The 19,464-nt window shown below is 33.3% G+C and overlaps 1 protein-coding gene across 11 annotated transcripts in view; it reads left to right on the forward strand.

Moving 5' to 3' along the window:
- CEP290 (centrosomal protein 290) overlaps positions 1-19,464 on the forward strand; it is a 54,787-nt gene that overhangs the window by 4,411 nt on the left and 30,912 nt on the right. For 6 of the 11 annotated variants that reach the window (XM_037388179.1, XM_037388180.1, XM_037388173.1 and 3 more), the window contains 19 exons: positions 357-500; positions 708-761; positions 1,704-1,856; positions 2,225-2,407; positions 2,767-2,856; positions 2,931-3,053; positions 4,679-4,699; positions 4,843-4,966; positions 5,493-5,665; positions 6,190-6,352; positions 7,017-7,117; positions 7,210-7,297; positions 7,766-7,878; positions 10,889-10,973; positions 12,331-12,473; positions 13,061-13,225; positions 14,184-14,333; positions 15,356-15,471; positions 17,708-17,810. In XM_037388179.1, the coding sequence (XP_037244076.1) occupies positions 357-500; positions 708-761; positions 1,704-1,856; positions 2,225-2,407; positions 2,767-2,856; positions 2,931-3,053; positions 4,679-4,699; positions 4,843-4,966; positions 5,493-5,665; positions 6,190-6,352; positions 7,017-7,117; positions 7,210-7,297; positions 7,766-7,878; positions 10,889-10,973; positions 12,331-12,473; positions 13,061-13,225; positions 14,184-14,333; positions 15,356-15,471; positions 17,708-17,810 (2,292 nt within the window). Of the gene's footprint in view, positions 1-356; positions 501-707; positions 762-1,703; positions 1,857-1,917; positions 2,019-2,224; positions 2,408-2,766; positions 2,857-2,930; positions 3,054-4,678; positions 4,700-4,842; positions 4,967-5,492; positions 5,666-6,189; positions 6,353-7,016; positions 7,118-7,209; positions 7,298-7,765; positions 7,879-10,888; positions 10,974-12,330; positions 12,474-13,060; positions 13,226-14,183; positions 14,334-15,355; positions 15,472-17,707; positions 17,811-19,464 lie in introns of those variants that run through there. The other 5 variants (XM_037388171.1, XM_037388170.1, XM_037388172.1 and 2 more) reach the window with 2 other exon arrangements.

Below are 19,464 nucleotides of genomic sequence, written 5' to 3' on the forward strand. Positions count from 1 at the left end.
TGCTAGTTTATAGAGTGCTATTTGGTGGTGGGGTTTTAATTTTTTTTTAGACTAGTGTTTTAAGCTAGTAAAGAGATGTAACAGCCCTACATTTTAGCTAATATTTTTTTTTGCTTTTGAATATTCATCAGCCTCAGGTTTGCAAAAAAGCTGTATATACAATGATTTTTTTTTTATACTTGAATAAATCCCATTTATTTTTAGACGTATCTCGGTTATGTTGAAAGAAGCTAGTGAGCCTTTCCTATTGCTTTTCCTGAATGTTAGAAACATTAGTCTTAGCATCTGCTTTGCTTTTTTAGTTCTTTCTGTTTTGAAGAACTGTACTATATTTATGTTATTTTAACATTTTTAAGATGGCACAAAGATCTGCTGGTGGTCGTGACACTCGTTTTTTGCGTGATGAGATCCGCCAACTGGAAAAACAATTAGAACAAAAAGAGAGACAGTTAACAGATACAGAAAAAGAATTAGAAAAAGAGAAGAAAGTGAATGAACAGGTAAGAAGAACTTCAGCTTGGCATCTCTAAAAGCTGTTCTGGCACATCTTTTGAGAAGTTGACGTTCTGAAAAGATCCTCTGCAGTTAAAAAACACACAATTGAAATAGGACTGCTGTGCATTCATTTTCTGTTTTGTTTCTGGAGTTCTTCGTTTTCATAGTATGTGATGTTAGGATACATATAAAGGTTTTCCATGTTGTTTTAGCTTGCTCTTCGAAATGAAGATGCCGAAAATGAAAACATCAAATTAAGGAGAGAGGTTAGTAAAGAATTATTGCTGTTTTCCTGTATTATTTACTTTATTTATAAATATATTATTAGCTTTCTGTATTTATATTTGGTGTGGCATAACGTTTAATTCTATCTTGGAACATTTCCTGGTTACTACTACAAAAAGAATATGGAATTTTAATCACATTTAGCAAATATATAGTACATCTGCTCCAAAGAAACTTAGTTAATTGACGTCAGGAGATGTCTACTTTTGAATTTACATAGTCCTACAGTGCATTAATTTTATCTGGATTTTGTGTTTGAATTTTTTGGGTTTTTTCTTAAATACTATTGACAAAAGATCTGGTGGATATTAGATGGGGTTCAGATTATGCTTGCTGCTTTTGCAAAGGTTGCCCGATTGATTAAAATTATAAAAAGTCAAAAGTTAATGTAACAATAACTGCAGAGGTAGAGTTAACATTCTTTATTGCTAGACTTTTTTAATCATTCTCTTGAAACACTTTTTTCTAACTGTTTTTGGAAGAAAATGCATGTTTTGGGGCATTTAATATCTGTATTCTTGGCGTCTGAAGAGAATAAAATAGACAGCAAAAGTTAAATACGTGTCCTGGGGGGGAAACCTCGAGAATCATTCCTCAAAATGCCTTTTTGTGTATGTGTATGTATGTATGTGCATGCACAGGTATAAAGAAAACTGGTTTATTTCCTCTCTATGTTGATTCCTATTTAGTCTTCCTGAAGCAAAGATAATTTCTAATACTTTTCATGCTTTGTTCTCTCCTTTTTAATCTGAAGAAAAAAAGCATAAAGAAAAAGGTGAGGCTTTAAGTTTTTTTAAAAGGAGACTATAGGAGTTTGGATGGGTTTTGACTGTCTTAGCTCTTTGTGTTAGCTTGCTAGAAGAGCAACAACTTTGTCTTCAACTCTTCAAAACAGACTTAAGTTTGGATTGCTTTCTGTGCAGAATGAACAATTGCGTCAGGATCTAGTTGACTATCAGAGACAAATAGATTCTCAAAAAGAAACAATTCTATTACGAAGAGAAGAGGATTCTGATTACAGATCACAGTTGTCCAAAAAGAACTTTGAGCTTGTCCAGTATTTGGATGAAATTCAGGTAAAATCTATGTATGCTATTGGCATTTATTAGACTGTTATTAACAATACTGTTTTTCAAAAACCTATGTCAATTTACAGATTGAGTCATGTGGAGTCAGGGAATTCATAATGCAGTTGGGTTCTGTGATACATATACTTCACATTTGTGAATCTGGCAAAGGTAATGAAGTTACTGGCAATGGGAGATGTGTCTTTTATTTGCTGTTAGGTTTTGTTGAAATTGATGATTAGACACAAAATACTCTCTTCTGTGCTAATTTCATGTAGGACTTTTCAAGTCTTAAATTTAAGGTAACTATCAATTAGTGCTTATTCAGGTGTTAAGATGTGCACTTTTTAAAAGCAGCTTTTTCTTCTATTTTACAGAATTTGACTGAAGCTAATGAGGAGTTAGACATTCAAAACCAAGAAATGAGGAAGAATCTTGAGGAATCAGTGCAAGAAATGGAGAAGATGACTGATGAATATAACAAAATGAAACTAATAGTGCAGCAATCTGATATTGTTATGGATCAGTTAAGAAAAGAGAAAGAACAGTACAAATTTCAAGTAAGAACTGATTCATATTCTTGGAAGTATTTTTTTTTATTTATACTGTATTATATATTTTAGCTTAAATCAAAAAACATTCAACACACCCAGTTAAAAACACATGCTCTGCTGAAACAGCACACTCTAAAAGTAGTGTGATCTTTATAGCTGCTGCAAATTTTAAAATCTGACTGCAGATCATAATTTTTTTTGTACAAAAAGTTAGTCATACTCTGTTCTTAAGAGTCATGATCTTCCCTTGCTGCTGTAATGCTAATCTGTTAGGTTGCATGTGCTTTATGTGGTGTGTTTGTACATATACATTGGTTAAGCAAAACATTTCTGTGATATGATGTTCATCTAAATGGCATTTCTAGATTCAGGAGCTTTCAGACCAACTGAAAGCAAAGAATGAGGAGGACGATCCACTCATGGCAGCTGTAAATGCAAAAGTTGAAGAATGGAAGGTACTTTTTAATACTTTTTAATTATTTTTAGGGATTATTTCATGTGTTCTGATGGTATTTTATCTTCTTCTCAGAAAATCTTAGCTTCAAAAGATGATGAACTCCTGGAGTATCAGCAAACATTGTTTAACTTGAAAGAGAAAATGAAAATGGCTCAACTTGATGTAGACAGAAACAGTATACTGGCCCTTCAGCAGGTACAGTCTATGTGAGAAATCACACATGTATAAATTACCATTCACTGAACATGCTAGTGACAGAATATGTATTACTTCAGTTTGAGAATTATGAGAAAGGTTGATTTATTCCCCTACAAAGCTAGCTTAATAGACAATGCACAAAGGAAACATCTCTTGCTTTGTGTATGATCAGCGCTCTTGGTGGTTGGTTCTGTTACTTTCATATTTATCTTTTCTAACTATTAGTAGAGTGGTTGCTTTACCAGCTAGGCATCCATAATTTAATGTTTTAAAAATATAGCTTAGTTTCTGTCCTCTAGATTTGTTAGTCGAGGAAGAGCCTTACCTAGTGTTTAATTTTCTGTGTTACTTTGCCTTACCTGGTGCCATAGTATTAAGTCTGTGGTACAGCCCATGATAGAGCTAGCTGAATTTAAGTATTGCTCATGTTAATGCAAAATTACGTAGTTCTTTATGATTTTGAATTCCCAGACTTTCTTGAAAAATATAAAAAGAATAAATAAATAATGTGGCCCATTAGGAACCCTGAAATATATATTATGGAAAGCACATTGTATGATACTAGAATGTTTTCTTGCCTTGCTTCAAGTTTTTTAAACAAATGTGCCATGACATTTGTTACATGTTGAGCCCTTGTAGATTGAGCAGTATGAGATCTGTTTATGCAGTCTTCCAAAACTTAGGAACAAAAAGCTTCTCACAGAAAAATAAACCTAAGTACAAATCAGCCTCTGATGAGCAGAAGGCAGTGGCAGCTGAAAGTAAGTTTGATAAGCAGTTGTAAAGGTTGTAGCTGACTAAATGGCTGTAGAGGTTGCTTTTTTGGATGACTGTCATTAGCATAACATCTTAAACAGTTTTGTGGAAATGAACATATTTTTACAGCAGGCACTTAAATCAAGCTACTGCACTGTGTTTTAAGGCAAAATGCAGAGCTTGTTATATTTCAGTGTATGTTTACATTCTAAAGGGTTTTATTTAGTTCCTTTCAACTTGCCAAGCTTTTTACCTTTAGATTTGAAATGTGGTTATATTTGTCCTGTAAGAAAGCCTGAGCTATGGTTTTTCATAACATTGGTGTAAAGTAAGGTCAGCAACTCTTGAGATTTTTACATTATAATTACTTTCTGAAACTTTTCCCCAAGTCTCTTTTTTATCTTTTTCCTCTGTGTTCGTTTATCACAGAAAAAATAACATTAAGCGCTCTGTGATATTTCTAGAGTTCATGTATAAGTGCAGAAATATTATAATAGAAAGAGAAGTCACTTTCACAGTCTGTGTGTACTGCTAGATGCATATGCATGCAAAACAAGGTGTGATATGAATTTTTAAAAGTTGGATGACTTGATGAAAGGTGGTCCATAGCACAGCTGTCACGTATGAAGGATTGTTAGTCCTCCCAATCTTGAAATTGTATCTCTCAGTTCCCACTGGCAATTGTTTATGAGACAGACATAAGAAACTGCGATCATCTAAGACTTCTCATCATACATTGGCTGACTCTTAGAGAACTGTTCCATTTAAAACTGATGTACTACAATAGTGCTTGTTTGTGCTTTAATGCTGTATTTTTACTCTTTCTTTTATTTTTCTTGCTTTGCATTTATTTACCCAACTTCTAGATAATATCTGAACTCTATGTTGTAAGTACAATATATTTAATGTTCTATAGATTGTTTTGTATTAGCTACCTTCAATTTCTTCATTTACTGTATGGTGTTCTATATTGGTACTTTGCATGTGAATAAAGAATTCTTTAATGGAGTTTCTTTTTGTTTGCGTGCAGGGTGTGCAAGAGCGAGATGCTCAGATAAAATTGCTTACTGAGCAAGTCGAACAGTATACCAAAGAAATGGAACAAAATGCATTTGTTATTGAGGAATTAAAAAATGATCTCCAAAAAGATAAAGGTAATGACCATTTTATTTTAATGTCTATGGAACGGAAAATAAGAAACCACAAATTTACTGTGCATTCTTTATTCTCTAGTAAAAAAAATCGCAGTATTTGAGTAATATTAGTCTCTAATTTTTTTGTTCATTTCCATTTTTTAAACATTTGTGAAGAGTTTAAATTTATTCACAGTATGTCAGTGGGTTTTATGGGTAATACAATGCCTGTTAAAACTATCTGGTCTGTAAAGGTTAGAGCGTTATGGTCTCAGCTCTATCAAGAATTGCAAATGAGTAGTAGCATGCAATTCAAAAGAAATTCTTATGTCTCTTACGTGCGTTTATTCTAAATGTTGTTTGAATGAGCAATTGGGGGTGAAAAAAAAAGCTCTTATATGTAGACTTCGGTAATTACTTAATGAAAAAGCGCAGAAAATTAAGATCTCCTTTATAACATCACCTGGAGTGTTTTTTTTTCTTGCTTAATGGCTGATAGCAAGAGTTCCTAACTGAATTGTAAATAGATCAAGATATTTCTTTCCAGGTCACTCATCTCTTGCTCAGCAGAATCATATTGGGGATATGCAAGAAAAGTTAAAAATGCTAGAAGAGAGAACTAAGGAAGCTGAGAAATCTGCAGAATTAGCAGAAGCAGATGCTAGAGAAAAGGACAAAGAGCTTGTTGAGACTCTGAAACGAATGAGAGACTATGAACTGGTAAACAATTTGTCAGAGTTGGCAGGGTATCTCATGATGTTTTTAGAAGATCATTTTGTCCTTCAATTTTTTTTGACTGTGTTCTAATTAGAAATTAAATTAATAACTTCTGGTGCTAGGGGTGGGTTTTTTTGCTCTCTGATCTTTCAGAATAACATACAGTGGTCACTGACTGCATGCTATTTGTTAGCCATATTTGACAATTTTTAAAAGTTGTTAAAACAGTTTTAACATATTCATAGACGCTTCTGAAGTCCATTGAAACGTAATTGAACACTCAGGGTGTGGAGCATGTAGTAAAAGGAGTGAATTTTGAAATATTGACTCCTCTGCAGTCAAAAAACAGACTTGTGGGATCTGCTTTTTATTCAATAACTTTTACCATTAAGCATAGTAGAGAAGAGTGATACAGGTTGAAAAACATTTTTTCATGTCTGTGTAATGATGAAAGATAGAATTACAATTTACTTTCTTACATCTTGTGTTGGTTCTTTTGTTTTTACTTTCCATTTGGGTATTTACAGGGAATATATGGTTTAGAAGAGGCTGTTGCTGAAATAAAAGATTTAAAAAAGCAAATCAAAATAAGAGATCATGAGATTGAAACATTAATTCAGGAAGTCAATAAACTTGAACTTAAAATAAGTGATTTTCTTGATGAAAATGAAGAACTCAGAGAGCGCTTAGGTACGCTATATCAGTTATGTTTTTATTTATTTATTGTGTAAGAATTGAAATAACATATCAGGGAAATCTTTTACTATACCAAGGAACTACTTGGAAATAATTTTGTATATTCTAGTATTAGTAAGTAGTTTTAGTTAGTTAGGACAGACTGCATGTATGTACATGCTTGTACATATGTACTTGAATGTACATGACTGAACTTGGGTTACAGGTTGCTTTGACTGAAGAAATTAGAATAGGCTTTGTAGTGCTTTTTTTGGTTTTTATTCCTTTTTGACTGTACACTGCTTAATTAATTTAATAATATGGTATTTGGAAACCACAACATACTGAAGTTGTATTGCTACCTTGAAAAACAAAGAAAACTTTGGGCAGGCTTTTTTTAGATAGAAGAATCTAAACATAAATGTAGTTAAGTTTTTAGGTGGCATTTTATTGCATTTTGGGTTTTGATTTTACTGAAGTAAAATTATGCTTTCTTCTAGTCTTATTATATGCAGTATAAGATATTTGTACGTATATAGAGAAATATATATTCAACTATCAACATTTTTTAATTCTGCCTGATTAGTTACTTTCTTATTTAAATTAATTGCATCCTAATGATAAATAATGTTAATGTTCCTCTGTATTGAATATTTATACAGCATATACTGTGTTTTAGGTCTTGAGCCAAAGACAATGATTGATTTAAATGAATTCAGAAACAGCAAAGCACTGAAGCAGCAGCAATACAGAGTTGAAAACCAGATTCTTTTGCAAGAGGCAAGTGATACATTCCATTTTTGTATAAGATCCACATAATAAAAATGTATTTCAACAAAACAAAATACTGATCAGTGAATAATAATATGCAGATTGAAAGACTGGAAGAGGAAAGACTTGAACTGAAAAAACAGGTCCGTAAGTTGGCTCAGGAGAAAGGAAGAAGAGTTGCAATGATAGGTAGGATTATTTTTTTTACAAACTGTCCTTTCAAAAACATGCTGTCTATACTTACAAATAAAGCTGTGTTATATTTACTCAATTGTTTAAGTCATAAGGCTACATACATTTCTCTGAATCAATAGGAGCAGGTGAGTGGGTTTACATTTCCGTAGTCTCACACTCCAGTAGCTTTTTGACTGTTATGGCTTGTATCACTAAGAGTTGTGTCATTGGCTTGCAGTTCTTAGATGCAGGACAATCTCACCAAGATTTCCAGTACATCTATACGATGTATGTGTTTCAAAAATTTTAAAATTTCAATTCTGTGCCACCCAGGGAAGCATAATGTGCTCAGATGGGAAGGTTTACTTCTTACTTTGCAGGTAGAAAACTAGAACTTGGGTATACTAGAAGGAATATGTAACCTTGCTTGGTGACCTTTTAAAAAAAACATAATATATTACTTGTACGCTTACTTGTAATTAGGTTTGGATGCTGGTGATGTGCAGATAACTGATGGCTTTACTGAAGAGAAGGGAATGAATAAGAGGAAGTTGAGTTTCTTGAACAGACATGATATTGCTGAAGTAAAAGCAAAGGTCGGTTCATAAAGCAAGTTCATAAACGTTTCTTGTATTTCTCTTTCAAAATAAAGATAAAGTTACTTTGCAAGTATCTGTACAAATATTTTTCTAGGTGATTTTATTAACTGCTTTTAAAAGTAAAAAAATGTCTTTTTTTAGAAGATTAGTTGAATTTTATGTATTTTTTGTGAATATAGGGTAGCAACTTACGTAATGCGGAAGGGAGAAACACACTTGCAGATAGAGAAACACCCATTAGACTTCAAAGTCAGAGAAAGATATAGCTGTGGGAAATCTACCTAGAATAACTTCTGGCATACTTAAGAATTTAGATCACTTGGAAACAAATAGAAATACTTGGGTTCATTTAGGTTCAAAACCTGTGACAAAGTGGCAACTAGTTAATGACAACTGTAATTCTGAAACTCTTAGTATAAAAGAGATTTTTATGTCACCAGAGTTCTAATTTACACAGACATCAAGGATAACAGATTATACTGACAATAGAGAGATGTCAAAAGACTTAAAATCAGACTATACAGGTTTGTTTTCTCCTTATCAGTGTGTCAGACCTCAGAGGCAAATAATCAAAAGTATAGAAGCAAACCATCTTTTCAGAATCAAGTGTCCATAACTTTTAATTCAGACCAGACAGGTCAGGAAAATTTTTGCCCAGGACTCTCTCTTAGCAAAAACTCTAGATTCCTTGCGCATCTGCTTTTTGAAAGCCAGTAACACACAAAATGCAAATAATGACATTGAAGGATAACAGGAGTATTTGCAAGTAGAGTTTTCTGATTTAACTACCTTTCAAGAAGACAGAGAAGGGAAGAAATGCCTAACAGAATTGTTGCAAGTAAAACCTTTGAAAAGTGGACTTGAAAGGAACAACTAGAACACTCAGGTCAGGTAGATCCTGTTGAAAATTGCATAGAGCAGTTGAGGAGAGAATTAGACCTTCTTAGGTCACAAGTGATACACTTTTATGGTATGTGTGTGTTTACATCTATTGCAGTTGTTTAGAAAATAAATTCAAACAATAAAAATCTGTTAGTTTACTTTCATGTTTATTAATTAAAGCTATAGGATAGTTCTAATAGAATTAGGCATTTTTTCTTCTAATAAAAAAGTGCCAGGTCATTAATTTTCAGTTTATTTGTTGACACAGTATTGAAAAATCTAGGCATATATTTTCATTCTGTCGGTGGAAGAAGTTTGCACAATGCTTTTCCACACACACATGGATAGGTACAAAGAGAGAACAGTTTATTCTAAGACCTTAGATATGTCTGTGTAAACAAAGTTCTTACCACTTTTCTTATTAGTGCAACTGCCTTGCATCTCATACAAATTGTTGCAACTGTATTTTAAATGACATAGTTCAAGGTTTATTTTTTTAAATTATTTTAAATAAATACAGAGAAATACAGGTGATGATTTCCAAGTGTTAGTTGAATGAAGTAGGGACTGAAACAATCCGTTGGTATGAATGATAGAAGATGACATTTCTGTTAAAAGATGCAGATGTTATTTGACTAGAGGATGTTTCCTACCTCTGGAGAGATCAGATGGTATAAAGTTAGACTTTTGGAGTGAGAAAAGCCTTTCCTTCTGGGAAACGTCTAAAAAGTTCCTGAGTTGGTTCTTCTATCCTTTTATCCGTTTCCCTGCCAACTAACAAAGATAATCTGTATCTGTTTACAGAAAAAATATTTCTGGTGAAAAAATCTATTATTTATTAAAAATTATCTCTAGTGATAAAATTTTTAGGTTCTCCAGAGGGTTTTTGAGAACTTATAATCAGTGAAAGAACAGGTTGATTTCAGAATACTTGCTGTGGTTTCTTTTATTCACATGATAAATCATATAAAAAACTATTCACTGGTAGCCTCCTAAATTTGGACCCCAAAATGCTATGTTAGTTTTCTGTATAGCAGAGGGCATTTAGGGCATGGATCAAACCAGTCCTTCAAAGTCTTGCAGACCTTTGGTCTTTACCAGAGTGTTGTTACAACTGCTGCATGGCCCAAGAATACGTTTCCCTAGACAGTATTATATGGGATACACCTTGTGTAATTCTTGTAGTGAATCCGTCTCTGTTGCTGCTGCATTTCAGGCACGAGATTCATAGGTGGACGAGGAAATTTTCATGAAGACATACTACAAATTTGAAAAAAGGCTGGGACTAGAACATTAGATTGCTAAAATTCAGATCTGTATTTTTTGTCTGGGAGAAACATCTAAGAATGTGATAAGGAAACACCATGGTTACAAAACTATATAGATAAACAAATAGATCTTTCCTCTCTTTAACTGAAAAGTTTTGGAACTCACGGCATTTCTGTCGAGCCTTTTGAGCTATGTCAGTGATCAATGGAAAGTATAAATTTATACACATGAGGCTTTTTTCAATCATACAGCAGTTTTTCCATTCTACAGGAGTATGCTTTGCTGTTGTGATTTCTCTTAAAATACTGTGTTAGCCAAGCTGTGGAATTAATAATGCTTACTAATTGCATTTTTGGTAGAAAAGAAGTGGGAGTTTTTATATTTTGGAACATAAGTCTTTGAAATATTTTTTATATATAAAAATGGAGATAAAATCCTATACTAATTACTTACTGTTGGGGTTTTTTTGAGAATGAGCAGATAATTGCTGATCAAGAGTATGCTAAATAGTTATACAGAATTAAATCCTAAAAAATGCAGAAGCCAGGCTGTGCAGGTAATACAAGGTTTTTTAAAAAACAAAACAGGTTAAGTATTTATATAAAGTTTATTCATGATTTAAATAATATTTTCCTGATAATTTTATTGCTGTGAAGATGAAGCTATTTCTTTGATTGTTGCCTTCTATATAACACCTCATTGTGGTTTACATACTGTGTGATTTCACTGTTGAATATATATGGATTAGCAATCTTTTCAAGCGTTGATCCTCAACTTAAACACTGAGACGTAATAAAAATTCTAATACTAAAATTCCTAATTACAATTTTTCAGTTGTCTTTGTTCTTTTTTTTAGAATGAGTATCTTGAAAATGAATTAAGTGTGAGAGAGAGAGATCTGGAGAACAACAGGACTGTAATAGCCAAATTTCAATCTAAATGTAAGTTGCAACCTGTTTTAAAACCAGGGAATATTATCAGGTACCTGCAGATAGCTTATTTAGTTATTCTGTTTCTGTGATTGTGACCACAAACACCTGACAGTTTCTGTTTTAAAGGCAGTTTACTTTGTTATCTTTCACAATAATTGAATTTTCTGTGTACGTAGAAGGTTATTATACAGTCATTCTAATATACTTCCAAACTGCGGAAATTATGGTTGTGAATTGGTCCAGGTGTTAACACAATGATTACAAAACAATGAATGTAAATGGCATTTATCGAATTGGAATTTCTTTGAATTCTCGCTAATGACTTTTATTTTTTTACTTTGTGTTTTTATTATGTGTATCTTTGTGTATGTATGTATTAATACATACATTATGTTGCTAATTTTAAACTTAAATTAGGGATAGTACATGAAACAGAATTTATTAATTCTAAGTACATTAAACTAGGATCTCTCATATTTTTCCTTCCTGAATCAGACCTAATAAGGGCTTGAAGTCTGTGAGCAATCCCAGTTATAACAATTATACAATCTACTTGTGTAATTGTAGTATTTTTCTGCTTCCAAGGAGGTACTGTGGAATTAAACCCATTTGCTGCTTACATATATATGTATGTTAGCTGAAATAAAAATAATATAATTTCTCTAGAGAAGCATCTTTTTTTCCCAGAGAATGTGAGTTCTAAACATTTTTTTTTTGAGTTTTTAAGATATATTTGTTGAAACTGCTCAAACTGCTTCAAATTTTGTTTCAGTCTTGAGCGTTCAGGACAGTTAGCCAGATTGTAAGGTGCAGAGAACATCCTTACAGGTTTGTCGTTTTGGGTTTTGTAAGTTTCCAGACTTGTTCTGTGCTGGAAACTCTGGCGTTCCACTAAGAAACTATTGGTGGCAGGAAAATTGGGTATTTTGGGAGTCTTAATTACAGCTACATAATTTAAATGTGCTCTTTTTTCCCAGTCTGCAGCAGGAGTTCCAGGCAATTCCCATATACTTCATTGTTCTACCCAAACATTTCCAAGATAGCCATGTTTCTGGATTTGTGAAAGCCAGTCGGGCTACTAAAGAAGTGAAAAAAGTGGCAGGAAACATTTGAGCTTGGAAGGTTCAAAAAAGTCAGATGTATTCCCATGAAGTATTTCATTTTTTTTTTGTTGGTATTTCTCCAGTGAAATACACTGCAGATGTTACTAGCAGCTCTACTTTTACCTTCCTAATTTGTTATGTCTATCTATAACATGAACATTCTTTTTATATATCAAATCAACAAGTATTATTATGAAATGTCCTAGGAAACTGTAACTAGTTTTTTTCAATGCTTTTAGACACATTTAAAAATTTTATTACAGTAAAAGAATTATCAAAAGAAAATAAACAACTTGAACAAGGAATGAAAGAAATACTGCAAGCTGTCAAGGAAATGCAGAAGGATCCTAATGTGAAGGCAGGAGAAACAGCCTTAATAATCCCTAGCCTGGATCGTTTAGTTAATGTAAGCTTGCTTTCTGAACTATTATTTGGCATTCTAGGATTTACAGCCTTTTTTTCCCCTCCTCAGTCGTTGGGTTTGTATAGTTAAATAGTAGCTTCCTTATACATATACTTCCTTAGTTACAATAGGAGTACCTAGTGTGATACTTGTTTAAAAATGCAAACTAAAACTATACAGCATTAGGAGAATTCCAATAAAAATTCAACAAAACCAAACCACAACCTTCAGCTGGATAGTATAAAACTGTCTTTGGCAAGTTTATTGTCCCAGTCATAAAGCTTAAGGTAAAAGTTTGTTTGCGTGTCTTTTATCTCTATGAAACCTGCGTAAAATGTTTAAGAAAAATTCATTATTCAAACATCTTACAAAAAAATTAGTGGGTTTAGAGGAAAATTTAACCATTTAAATCACAGTCTATGTCAAATACACCATCAGGAAACTGATAAGTAGATTTTACAACATTATAATTTCATGCTTTTTGCTAATTTCATGTAGTCTAAACTTGAGTGCTTCAGTTTATTATGAAAAAAAAAAAAGCTTTTCTGTACCTTGTCCCTGTTTTGCTAATTAAACGTTTACTGCAATAGGCAATGGAGTTAAAGAATTCAGAGGGAACCTTTGATGCTAGTGTGCACTTGAAAGCTCAGGTTGACCAGCTTACAGGACGAAATGAAGAATTAAGACAGGTACTTAAACAGACTCAGAAGGAGGCAACAGATTTCTCTAATCAGCTGACAAATGCAAATGAAAAGGTATACAGTTTATTTTATATAATTTATTTTGTACTTGAGAAGTGTCTGCTCTGATAATTTAGAACAAAACCACACAGTCTATAAGATATTTGATTTAGCTTATGTGAACAGTGTAATTATACAAATCTTAATTAAATTTATGTATCAGATCTATCAATCGATCCACATGAAGTTCAAATCTTACTCCTCTTAATGGTACTTTATCATTGGAGTATCCTGTAATGTTAAACACCAGTTGTGCCCGTCTTTTCAGGACAGCTGTGCCCAAAAAAGCTCACATTTCTTCAAAAAGCCAGTAGTCTTGCATTTGTTATTTATAAATAAGTAACAGAGATGAAGTGTTCTAGAATGATTAATTGTTCTCTAAAATCCTGTATCTTGTTCTGACTTGTACAATTGATTCTGTGGAATGAGGAATGGAATTTTGTCTTACAAGAAGCCACATTTAAATTTGCCTTTTAGAACAGTTTTGGTGATGCAAAAAGACTTGCGAGTAACTAATGTTCTAGAATAATGTTTTATGTACTGTTAGAGTTGAGAACCATAGAGCTTTTAAGAAGTTAAATGAAAAGGCAAAGATTCGTTTAGAATAAACCCATCAAATAACAACTGCAATAATTCTTTCCAAAACTTCATCTTTTAAAAAGGAACAGAAATGCTCTGTGTTCTAAACAACTTGGAATAAAACTGGTGAATTTTCAGATAAGTGAATATGCTCTGACTGCTGGAGTCATTTGAGATATATTTATATATCTCATATTGCTGTTATGTATTTGATGATTTATGGAATCACAGTACTTTAAAAAGATTACTTTAAAGAGTGTTTGAATGCTTTAGAATATAAACGGAAATGAATTAGGTTGTTAATAACTGATGTCATAGAGGAAAACAACATATTTACTATCATTTTTTTTAATTAAACAGCAAGAGCTACTTATTTATGCTTTTGTGTCTTCAGATTGCACAGCTGAAAAATGAAATTTGCTTATTACGTCAGTCAGAAGGTGCCAATATTGTCTTCCAAGCAGTGAATCTTCCAGAAGGAATGGTTCCTTCAAGTGTTAATGTGATTAATTCTCTGAATGAATATTTAATACATCTTATACAGGTAGCTTATTTACTCCTTGATATCAAGAATATTTGTAACATGTAGCTAATTCCTCCAAAATGTTTTACCATGCCATGTATGGACATAGGCAAACTCAACAAAATTACTTTGAAGTTCTGACATTCAGTAAACTCTTTGGGCTATTCTGGCTTTTTAAAGCTGTAAGTATTTTGCTGTGTTGTAGACCTGGAAGGTAATACTTAATTAATATTTTTGACAACAATTCAGGTTTTTTTGTTTTAAATTTGAATTTTCATCTAAATATTTGCCCACTCTTCCTTCTACTTCTGCATTTGCACTCTTTTTATGAGAAATTCTCTCTCAGTCCTGTCTGGATTCCACACCTGAGTCTGCATGTGCAGATCCTATTCTGAACGTTTTTTTCTCTATACAGCAAAGGTCTCTATTTACCGTATGAATTTGATTTCCATTATTTGTCAAAAATACATCACCATTTGTAAAAAAAGAGACATAAATACATTGAAAACAAAGCCAGTGGCTCCTATAAGAAGCATAGCAGACAAGCACACAGTAAAGAATAGCTGACTGTTTGAGAACTGGAGTAAAAAGAACTTAGCTTTTTATTATTACTAAATTACTTTATTCTGTCTTTGTCTTTGATCACTTCTGTTGATTAGAGAATATTTTTCAACTGTATATGATTATAAAGTAGTGAGTATTTGGGAACATGAAAAGAAATACCGCTTTCCAGTTAGACAGTCAATTAGTATTCTTTGTGGATTAGCAGTGTGTTGTGGTGTTTTTGAACTTTGAGGGCTGTAATCCACAGTGTAATTATGCACTATTTCACACCTATTTGTATGAATGCCAAAGATTATTGGACCTATTTTTATCTGATGCTTCTAAAGAAAATACACATTTCATATCTGCAGTTCACACAGTTCATGACAGAAGCATCCATCATGAAAAACACAAGGGAGAACTGGGATTTTGATTAAACCTTTCATGTTTAAAACCTGTATTAATCACTTCGATATTTTTGTTTGGAAAATAATCATTAGGAACTGGAAAATAAAGAACAATTGCTTAAACAATTAGAAGATGCAGTAGAGGACTACAAACGAAAATTTGCAGTAGTTCGTCATCAACAAGGCTTGCTGTATAAAGAATATCAGAGGTACTGTTCTGTTTTCTGATTTATGAAAGTTCAGCTATCTAAATGGTTAACAGTTTTCAAATACAAGATTTGCTGCTGTGTTGAAGTAGTTTTTTGGTCAAGCATCTTAAATGCCACTGCTCTTGGATATGGACTCCATATATTTTCTTTAGTCCTGTAAAAATTCAGAAAACTTGCAAAAAATTTTTCTGCTGGACTCTTCATATTGCAGACTTTATATTGAGGATTGCATTGTGCTTTCTGCATTTGATATCTGGTATTTTATTAGAACCTGGTATTATGGACTTTTCAGTCTCATTTTCTTTTGCTTTCAGGTATGGGTCCCAACAGTTCTTCTGAGGGGAAATAAAAGAAAACTGTTACCCAAATACAGTCAGAGATCTCTGTTTCAAAATTTCAGATTGGCGGGACTTCGTAGTTGGTTTTCTTTCAGAATCTTAGTTCCTTTATGTGCTTGATTGAATCTAATTTCTATAAAATTATTATTATGCTCAAAAAAGGATTTTCATCTGTTAGGAGCATAGAGATGAATATGGTGATTTGGGTTCTTCAATTAACAGATTCTTAGTTGTATCCTCTCTGTCTTTGAATTGGAATGAACAGTCACTGGATTGGTTGCAGAGTAAGGGTTTTTTATCTTTTATGACTTTCTGTTTGTTCTTAGAATCTGTTAAGGCTTCCCAGATAACATTATCTCTGTATCAGGCATTAAAGGTTAGCTTTTTGAAAATACTAAAGGCTGTAATGTACTGCCTCATTTACTACCAGATTAGTTATCTCCAATGATGAGGTGATTCAAGGCTTCTTCTCCAAACCTGTTACAGATTGAAGTTGGGGAAGGAGATTCTTTGACTTGGCATCCCATAAAGACTCACTTTCAAAGTATTTTCTTTCCTTTTCCTCCCTGTTCTTCCATTATGGAAGAAATTAAGATATCCTCTTTCAAGAGAAAATACTTCTGAAAACCCCTTGATTGTTTGTTTAAAATTAGCCTAAAATATCCTGTACAGTCTATAGGAAGTTCCTTATTAGGCATGTATAAACAGTTCATAGGGCTTTTTTGTTTTCAAATAAGTAAATAAAAGTGGTTAGAAGAGGGTAGTTTGAGCCAAAACAAAGCAGAATCTTTTGATGTTTTTGTTTGGTGGGGGTTTTTAAATGTTTTTATTGTTCTGTTATAGAAAAACTAGGGTGGGAAATAGTGTCCTTTACACATCTGAAATAAAATGTAATGAATGTAATAGAAGAAAAGGAGTTCCAAAACCATTGAAAAAATTGAATTCATATTACAGCTGTTGACTGCACTTTTGTTTAGAAATTTGACCTCTAAGGCAGAATTTGGATATGGGAAACCTAAGTTTAATTCTGTCCACTTTCTGAGGGAAATTTGAACCGGCATCTTTTAAACTAAAAGCCAGCTACTGTGCTGTGGGGAATTCGCAGAGGATGAGCGAGTAATATTTTCCTTATGATACTGTGCCGTTCTGTATGATTCATTAAAAATACATCAATATTGATTTATATTCTGTCAGGAACTGTAGAAACCTTGTTCCTCTTGCAGGTTGTCTTTCTTAGCTAATGAATGTGCATGTACTTCATGCAAAGGAAACAGTTATAGGAGGAGTCATTGATTATTTGCCAAACCGTTTTATCTAGCTGTAAATGTTACCAGCCAAATTACTGGGCACAATTGTGAATACCTGCTGAAATCTGCTGGGCTGAGTGTGCTTCAAAATGAAAAGGCCCATTTCCAGGCTCATAGCATGGTAAATGCCAGTAGTATGATTTTTGTCTCCCTATAGAAGGGAGAACTGGAGCTTCCAGAGAGGTACTTAAAAGTGGAAACATTTTTATTTGCAAAGTTTTAAGTTTCGCAGATTTTTACAAAGACATGTGCAAGTAATTAATTAATTTGAAATACAGGTGTTTAGTTTAAACCAGATTAAATCCCATTTGTGTATATTTTTGGGGAGTATCTCTGCACTTCAGTACACATGTGAAGAAGAGATATGACACTTTAATGTAGGAATTACTTTAATCATTAAACCAGCTGTAGCCTGAACAGGGGATAGTTTTTCAGTAATCCACCTACAAATTCTAATGTATTTTTCAGATTACGTTACTGCGAAACAGAAGTATCTTGGTTTGTAGTATTTCAGGGTTGCTGTTTCAGTTACAGTTTTAAAAATCATCATCTTTCATGGTTCTTAATGAAAGTATTTAATTACCATTTTAGTCAAAAGGAAAGATGGCAGAAAGAATCAGAAGATATGAAAGAGGAAATGAAAAAGCTAGAAGAGCAAAAGGAACAGGATGCTACAAAAGTAAAGGCATATTCTGTAAGTAATTTTGTTTCATTTTTCAAAAAGGTTTTAGTACATAGGGCAGAGTTTTTAATACAATACTGTAATGTCTTAGATGGGGAAAGTGTTGCTGGGAAGAATGCTCAAAGAAATCAAAGCAGAAAGGAAGCAGTTTATTGATTTATTAATGGAATGTAAATAACTAGCAATCAGTGAACTATACATTCAGAATCAGTATCAACAACAAAAAAGGTAAATCACAATATTAAGGCACACACAAGATGTTACTATAGACCTAAAAATCTCTAAACAGTATTCAGGAATTTTCTCATTCCACACATCCACATTCACACGGTTATATTTGTTCCCTGGCCCCTTCAGGTTAACAGCACACACCTCTTGAGCGTGCTTCAGGGTGCTGTGTAGATGTGGGGCTGCTCTGGTGTTACGCATACCTGTGTGCCTCCCTGCAGTCTGCTAATCCATGCACTGGTGAGAAACCACCCCAGGAGGTCACATACACACACCCAGCTTGTGGGTCCCTACTTGTTGCACTTGGTACTGCCAGTCCCTTACCTGGAGCGTGCAGGCTTGAGGTGTGCAGCAGGGAGGAAACGCTCACATGTGCACAGACAGTGGGGAAACGTCTGAACCTGAACTAGATTAAAAGTGCTACATTGTAACTCTCTCTGCCCCTGCTGCTGGATGTTTTCATGCTTTATACTAATTTTCAAGCTGAGTACTTCTTTAAGTCTCTAATTTTATGGTTACTATTCAACCTGTGTGATGGTCATCTTCCTCTTCAAGATTATCAGTTTTGAGCAAATGCCCTCTCAATCAGTCACAGGTATTCTGTTTACACCCACTATTTACACTCATATGCTCTCAACAGCAGTTGTTATTCAGGCTGTTTGGGAGGAGGAGCTATGCAGGCACACCCATGGAAAACACATTAATTTATACTAAAAATTAAGGTTATTACTTGGAATGACATCTTATTTATATATACCTGTTCATGTATATGTATCAGTGTTTCGCAAAAACAGGAAACAGAATTCATCTTTCTATTTTGATTTACTTCCACCAAGACTTGAATTCAATATTCTATTAAGAAAAGTGAAAAATAACTTCTTAAGAAGGTGATACTTAAAAGTTCCTGGAATTGATGCAGGTATCTGATCACAGACATAGCACGATTTCAGATGGCTTCAGGTGTCTTTGGGCTGGTACCAAAAGCTGCCAAATATGACAGAAGGTTTATGGGACATGTGTCATTTTAGAGAAGCAGACACAGGGTAAGGATATCACAAGGTGCTGAAAATGACACTGCATGCCTAAGTTTAGACAGTTGACTTATAACCCTTTACTTCTGCTGAGGGGTAACTGTAGTGGTACGTAGTCCTGCTTATAATCTTATTCATAACTGTGATTGATTTGCAAAATAATTGTATCCTGAGGCAATTAAGTCTAGATATATTTCCAGAAAAGTGAAACTGAAATTGTTTTTCAGGTGTTTCTACTGTATGAGAGAGAGAGATATCTTACTTAATTTGTTCAGTGTCTTATTCTTCATTTCAAGTCACAGGAGTAGATTGTAGCATGGAATCATTTAGGTTGGAAAAGACCCTTAAGATTATCTAGTCCAACCGTTAATCTAGCACTGCCAAGTCCACTACTAAACCATGTCCCT

This window comes from Falco rusticolus, chromosome 5 (genome assembly GCF_015220075.1).
Source record: "Falco rusticolus isolate bFalRus1 chromosome 5, bFalRus1.pri, whole genome shotgun sequence".
In the NCBI taxonomy this organism is placed as follows: Eukaryota; Metazoa; Chordata; class Aves; order Falconiformes; family Falconidae; genus Falco; species Falco rusticolus.